Source organism: Nannospalax galili, unplaced genomic scaffold (genome assembly GCF_000622305.1).
Source record: "Nannospalax galili isolate Female #2095 unplaced genomic scaffold, S.galili_v1.0 scaffold49, whole genome shotgun sequence".
Lineage (NCBI taxonomy): Eukaryota > Metazoa > Chordata > Mammalia > Rodentia > Spalacidae > Nannospalax > Nannospalax galili.
In genome coordinates this window covers 1,192,983-1,199,696 of record NW_008359444.1, presented here as the reverse complement: position 1 = coordinate 1,199,696, position 6,714 = coordinate 1,192,983, and the positions used below count along the sequence as shown (strand labels likewise).

The 6,714-nt window shown below is 51.0% G+C and overlaps 1 protein-coding gene across 1 annotated transcript in view; it reads left to right on the top strand.

Annotated features, from left to right (window-relative positions):
- The first annotated feature begins 835 nt into the window (after nt 1–835).
- Cfap46 (cilia and flagella associated protein 46) overlaps nt 836–6,714 on the top strand; it is an 89,931-nt gene continuing 84,052 nt past the window's right edge. The window contains exons 1-8 of the mRNA XM_008823157.3: nt 836–1,367; nt 1,649–1,750; nt 2,021–2,145; nt 2,354–2,485; nt 2,937–3,001; nt 4,474–4,638; nt 5,465–5,588; nt 6,074–6,168. Coding sequence (XP_008821379.2) covers nt 1,702–1,750; nt 2,021–2,145; nt 2,354–2,485; nt 2,937–3,001; nt 4,474–4,638; nt 5,465–5,588; nt 6,074–6,168 — 755 coding nt within the window. The 5' untranslated portion in view covers nt 836–1,367; nt 1,649–1,701. The remainder of the gene's footprint in view (nt 1,368–1,648; nt 1,751–2,020; nt 2,146–2,353; nt 2,486–2,936; nt 3,002–4,473; nt 4,639–5,464; nt 5,589–6,073; nt 6,169–6,714) is intronic.

Here is a 6,714-nt window from a genome sequence, read left to right as displayed (position 1 = left end):
ATGCATACACCCTTGAGGTTAGCACCCATGAGGAGAAGTTCTGGGTCATGGGGCAAGTGCCTGCATTACTTTACTTGGAGAGTTTAGTTTTCTGGAGACTGTGTTATCTTACCTTCCCACCAGCGGTGCGGCAACTGCAGCTCTTTCCATCTCCACCCATCCCTGCTAACCTTGGGCTTCTTAATTTTAGCTATGCTAATGGGTTTGAATGTAGGAGGCCTCTCTTCAAGTTGTTTCTCTGATTACTGATGGCAACAGCACCTCTGTACTAGCTGGATGTTCGTGTATCTTATATTGTCAAGTGCTTATTCAAGTCTTTGGCCATTTTTAAACGTGTCTATTACTTGCTACATTCTTTACAGAATCTGGACCTCAGTCTTACATTGAAGATATTTATTGTGAACATTTTCTCACAACCTTAAGCTGCCTTTTCATTTTCCTAGTACTGGTTTGCTGTTGTTCTTTTGAGACAGGGTCTCCCTGTAGCCCCAGCTGTCCTGGAACGCACTACGAGTAGACCAGGCTGGCCTTGAACTCACAGAGATCCACCTGCCTCTGTCTCCCGAGTGCTGGGATTAAAGGCGTGCGTCACCACACACGGCTCATTTTCCTAGTACTGTTTTTTAAAGGATAAGAATATTTTGCTTTTGAGGGCAGGTTTGTCTATTTTTCTCTGTGGTTTTGTCGTTTGTGCCTTCTTAGGGTTTAAAGTGAAAGGTCTTCCACCGGCTCCTGTGCTTAACGCCTGGCCCCCAGCAGGCGGCGCAATATTGAGAGGTTCCGGATTCTTCAGGTCTGGCCGGGCTAGAGGAAGTAGGTCACTGGGGGGCGTGGCCGTGGGGACCGCAGCTCCTTCCCTCCGAAGCCGTAGGGGCGCCTTTGACCTGCTCTCCCTTCTGAGGGCGCCTTTAGGCTTCTGGACCCAGCTCTGCCCCCTCCGTTCTCCGTGCACCTGCTGCTCCTAGCCGGGCGTCTCCAGGGCTGCCTACCCACTGTTGCTTTTCAGCAGCTGAGGCCCAACCCCGCCTGCAGCCCGAAACTCTGCACCCAGTTTGGCTTCTGGAGTCCGCTCCTCCAAGACTAGAGAATCTTAGTGGGCGTCTTCTCCCCGGGGCTGCCCTTGCCCGAGGGTCTCTGAGTGTGCAGGGCGTCGTTCCATCCTCCCTGACCCCAAGACTGCTCCGATGCCCAGACCTCAGCTACGGGTGGATCTGCCCAGCTCTCGCTCCTCCTCGCCTTCACTGAGCAGTGTGACCCCGGCGTCCCACCCACAGACCCCTCAGATTCATGCCTCGTGCAGAACAGCCGCAGGCGCCTGGAAGTGGAAAGGGGACCCCGCCCAGGCTGGTGGCTTCGCAGTTCTGCAGGTGCCCAGCAGCCCTCCTGCCCCTCCCCCTTCCTCCTTTTTGTGTGACTGTCTCTTCCCGGACACAGCATGGCGGACATGGATGGATGGATGGATGGATGGATGGATGGATGGATGGATGGATGGATGGATGGATGGAAGGATGGATGGGGGATGGACGGACGCACGGCCCGAGTCCCTCCCCGCCCCCTCCCCCACCTCCGGTTCCACCTCGAGTGCCGCCTCGCGGACTCACTGATATGGCCCCGCCTCGGTTCAGCGTTGGTTGGTCCTGGTCTCTAGGCAACCACCAGCGGTCAGCAAAAAAGCCCTGGCTGGCTGTGTGCGGCGGCGCCATGGACCTGGTCGTTACACAGGAACTGGCCCGCGCGGAGAGCCACCAAGGTGGGTTCGGTCTCCGTCCAGCGGATGGGTATCTCCCCCCTGAGGCCAGGTCTGACCCCAGTAGAGCAGCACCTAAGGCCTCCTGCGCTTCCTGTGCTGCAGTGGCTGCGGTTGTTGACCTGGTCTGACTGTTGAGTTGGGAGGGAGGGCTGTGGGCTGCCTGGCCAGGAGTTCAGACCTGTGACCCTGCGCCAGAGGAAGGGTCTCCTGGGGACTGTGCCCCTCTGACACACCCACCCTGTGCCCCTCTGGTGACCCTCTGCCCCACAGATGCAGCTGCCCTGCAACGAGCCTACGAGCTGATCAAGTCAGCCAACATGGGGAAGTCGGAGTTTGACCCCTCAGAAAGCTTCAGCCCAGACCTGTTCGTGCTGTGCGCAGAGCAGGCCCTCAAGGTGGAGCCCAGGGCCTGGCAGGCACTGACACAAAAGGGAACAGCCCCACTTCCCCATCTCTGGGTGCACATGGTGCAGAGGAGGGTGGGTAGGACACGGATGAGTGGTCTTGGAGTCTGGGGGTGACCAGGGTAGTCTCACTGGTGGTCTGTCCTCACACCCCTCCATTCTGAGCATCTTGCCTGCTCTTCCTGCCTGTAATCTACAGATGGGTCGGCTCGAGATGAGCGATGACTGCATCCAGATGTACTTCAAGGTGAAGGGGCCACTCACCCAGTTTCTGGGCCGGGCCCATTTGTGCAGGGCCCAGCTTTACGCCCCACAGTGCGAGACCAACGTGGTGAGAGCCTACCCCCTCCCTCTTTCTCCCTGCCCCCCAGGCCACTGCCTTTCACTCCATCTCCAGGGACGGCAGTGGGACAGATCTCAGAGTAGCCTTAAAGCAAAATCTGTTAATGTTCACAGTGACACAAAGCATGCACAGGTCCAGGTTGTGCTTTTGTGACACTCAGCATCTGTCAGGTGTCTGTTATGAGTCCTTACATGTTCCATCTTTGCATGGCAGTGTCTTGACCTTTCTGTCTTCTTTCCCCACAGCCCTCCCTGAGCTGGGCAGAGAGGAGCTGGGAGGGTCTGGCACCTCTGGGCACAGGCAGCTGTGGATTCTCAATAACCTCTTTCCATTGCATCTCAACTGTACATAAGCCGGGGTGCCAGAAGCTGACAATGAGCAGTGATAGGTGTTTAGGTGGCAAAATCTGCTCACCTGTGTGTTCTTTGTGCTGTTTTAGGAAGAATTTGAAAATTGTGTGACTCAGTACATGAAGGCTATAAACTTTGCCAAAGGAGAGCCAAGGTAGGCATGGTTGGATTGTCTCTTCCTAGCTGAGTATATAAAAGACTTTAGTGTCCAAACTTACCACATGATGCTACTTGTTTAAACTGTCAGCTATTGCTTTTATATTCTTGTCTTGTATTTTTAGGGATTTATGATCACAGGCTTGTCTTATTGGATCAGGGAACCCGCTACGTTTCCTGAAGCTGAACCCGCCACTATTGTCAGTGTTGTTGTGATTTGTAGATAGCCTGTCAGTGTTTTGTCTAGCCTCCCTTCCAACTTGTCCTCCAGACCCCCTCACTCCTGGTCTCTGGGGTCAGCATCTCTGATGTGAGAGGGCCGTTCTCTGGGGTTCCTCTGGTTAGACTGCTGTCCTCTGCCCAGGAGCCAAGGTCCCCTGTCCCTGCAGAGATGACTCATGGAACTCTTCTCAGTGATCTTATCACCAAAACCTAAATTCAGTTCGTAAAACCATTAAGCTGGCACACAGACTGGCTTTGACACATGTGCAGTGGAACCCAGCTTTGGAAGGGGCTTTCATTCCTTCTACTTGTGTCCACTGGTATTGCTGATGGCCTTCTCTGGCCACACATTGCATAGGTGTTGGGGTACAGGGTCCAGCCTCATTGCCCTGCTCTCCAGGGACCAGGAACTGGCCTTGAACCGGAGATCTTAGCCCAGTGAATACGTTTCCACAGGGAGTCTTACAGTTCTGCTGCAGTGCAGGGGTCTTGGAGACACCTGGAGATGGACTGGGGAGGAGGGAGACTTAGGGGAGGGGTGGCTGGGACCCACTGGGCTGGCTGCTAGCCACCTAGTGTCCTTCCTTCCTGGGTAATGGGTGACAATGAATGGCCTGCCCAATGACCTGTATAGAATATCAGAACTGCCTACTCCAGTGTTCCTACAGTATGAAAGCCCTGTGGCTCCCACTCTGACTCCCTCGGATGGCACCCTGCAACCCAGGGATGCCTCACAGGTACTCTGCACACACCTTCAGCATCCCTCTCGGAGTTATGCTCAGATACGGATTCTGTTCTTCAAACACATTCCCCACCCATTGCAACACACATATCTGACAATCTTTTATATACTTAGCTTCTGGCCAATTCTTGGAGCTCTTCTTGGTCACAGTAGGATGTCACCTCCTCCAGGAAGCCTTCCATGCTTTTTCCTCCCTTGCTTATGACTGTATTTTCATGGGGGCTGGTTAGTTTTTGAAATAACTGAATGAAAGGATCCCAATCCAGACAGGAGCGATGGTCCTGGTCATCACCACCCAGTTGGACTACAGTCATGGCGCATGTGGAGCAGAGCTCCTAAGGGTGACTCTGCACTGGTGCTCATGCAGGTTGAACAGAAGCACCTCAGATGAGATGCTTCCATCTGCTGGTCATGGGACATGTCTGCACTTCCCTCCTGCATGGGCCCAGGAAGCAGGAGCCCCAGGTCCTATGCCTCAAGCATTCTGAATTTCACTCCCTGGCCAGATACTACTTCCTGGTATACAATGCTTCGGTGCTCTACTGGCAAATGGTGCGGCCATTTCTCAAGCCTGGATATCACCACCTTGTGATCCCCAGCCTCTCCCAAATCATCAACGTGTTAAATCAGACTGAGGAAGAAGACAAGGCGTGGAGGGCCGAGCTGATGCTGTGAGTGGGGTGCTAGCCCGTGGCAGCCGTGGGCAAGCCCCTTATGTGGCCTCTCCTCTCTGAGTCGTGATTCAAGCCATATTTGCCTTAGTTTCTCTTCCACGTAACTGGGTTTCTGACTTGTCAGAAGGTTCTTTCTAGAAATATGTGGATGTTGCAACAGACATTAGAAATGAGTTAGGATTCAAAGCAAAAGAAGTGGCCACTAGTCCCAGCCTGTGGTTTCAAAGCCTTAGTGCAGTGCTTTCCTAGTGTGGTGGGCACTTTAGCAAATAACTTAGCCAATGTGTGCGTCACATCTGGGTTCCCAGGTGCCTGTGCATGAGAGCTCTGAGGTCTTGGCTCTGAAGTCACAGCAACCGACCATCGGCCAGTGGCTAGACTGAGAGGCGGTCTGTCATAGGTTTCTTCAGGGAGCTTGTGGCAAGCAAGGGACCAGGTAGATTTCAACAATGGTGTTCCACTGTGCCAGAGCCAAAGATACCAGCTCAAGTCTAGACCAGAATCTCTACCCGTTTGTTGGGGTACCTGTTTGTTGTAGTTTAGGGAGCCTCTAAAAGAAAGCAGATACAAATCCTTCTCCACAATGCCATCTGTAAATGTCCTTGATGATTACAATGTCAGTAGTTCCTGTTCCCATGCCAGAATAGTATTCTTCTTTGCCTCTGCTGGCCTTGCAGTGAGCCGTGGAGAGTGTCAGGAGCTTCCCAGGGAAGCTTTGTAAAGTTTGCGAAGCACAAAACCTATGAAAGCCCAAGAACCTGCCTATTAGAAATTAAAAAACAACTTCAACAAGGCTAATGTCTGCTCTTTTCATGTTGTCCAGAGAACTCCTTGAATGTTACCTGCAAGCAGGAAGGAAGGAGGAGGCTGCCAAGTTCTGTTCCACAGCAGCACCGTTCGTAAAAGCTCATGTGCCACAGAAATACCAGCAAATGTTCTCAGTTATGGTAAATTGACATGTTTGAAAATTGATACAAGGAGGGGCTTTGGTAAAAGTCATTGTTCAGAAACTGCATATAACCACAAGTAAGTCCATTCATCAAGGAATAGCAAAGCAAACACATACACGCCCAAAACAAAAAAAGTCATCCTATATCAAGTCATATGTAAACAGTACTTTTTGAAAACAAAGCAAGATCCTTTCATTGTTATTCTTTTGTAGCAGCATCAAATCTTCAAAAGATTAATGGAAAATTTGTAAAGATACAAGTAATTACTATAGGACTGTGTCCCCAATGCTTCCATCGGCTGTTAATTTTGATGTATAGGAATCAGCTGAAGTTATATATAAAGTTATGTAAAAATGAAAATTTATGTCTTAATTGGCAGTATTAATTTATAGGAGGAACAAAATATTTGCACACAAAGTCTGAATGAATCTCTTAATTCCTTGTTTGAATTCAAATTAATATTTTGTTCCATTTCATGATAGGTTCGTCATGAACTAATGGATGACCTTCAGTTAAGAGAAGAGAAGAAACATTCCATTAGCCTGACTGTCTCTTACCACATTAATATGCTAAAAGCGTAAGTAGTTGGGGGACAGCAAGGCTGAACTTCTCAGGGCTAAGCTCTGAGCTGGGACACTGTCCCTTCTCTTGGGGATGTCCTTTGTCAGTGAGGGGAGTTTAAGGCTTACAGCTGAAGGAGCTGGCCCAGAGGAGGCAGTACCAGGATCTAAAGCGATCCCCACTTACCATGCCTTTCCCCATTACTGAGAAGCAGAGGCCAGTGAAACTACTACCAGAGTGAGCAGAGTCCCAGTAAGTGATGAAAGTCCCTAGCTGAGTCAGATGCTTCTTATGAGTCCTTCCAGATGAGGCTTGAGATGGACCATGAGGAGACCACAGTGTGTTTGAGGCAGAGGGGAGCGAGGAGACCACAGTATGAGGCTAAGGGGAGTGAGACGATTATAGTATGTTTAAAGCTCAAGAGACTGCTGATTTCAGGGTGTTTTTTACCTCCTGAAAATAATGTAGAATGGAGGGGGGTGCAACTTTCCAGGGAAATTGGCAAGAAGGGAGGGGAGGGACGTTTTAGGGCCTCCATTCTATAAGAAGTATGGGTTCATGG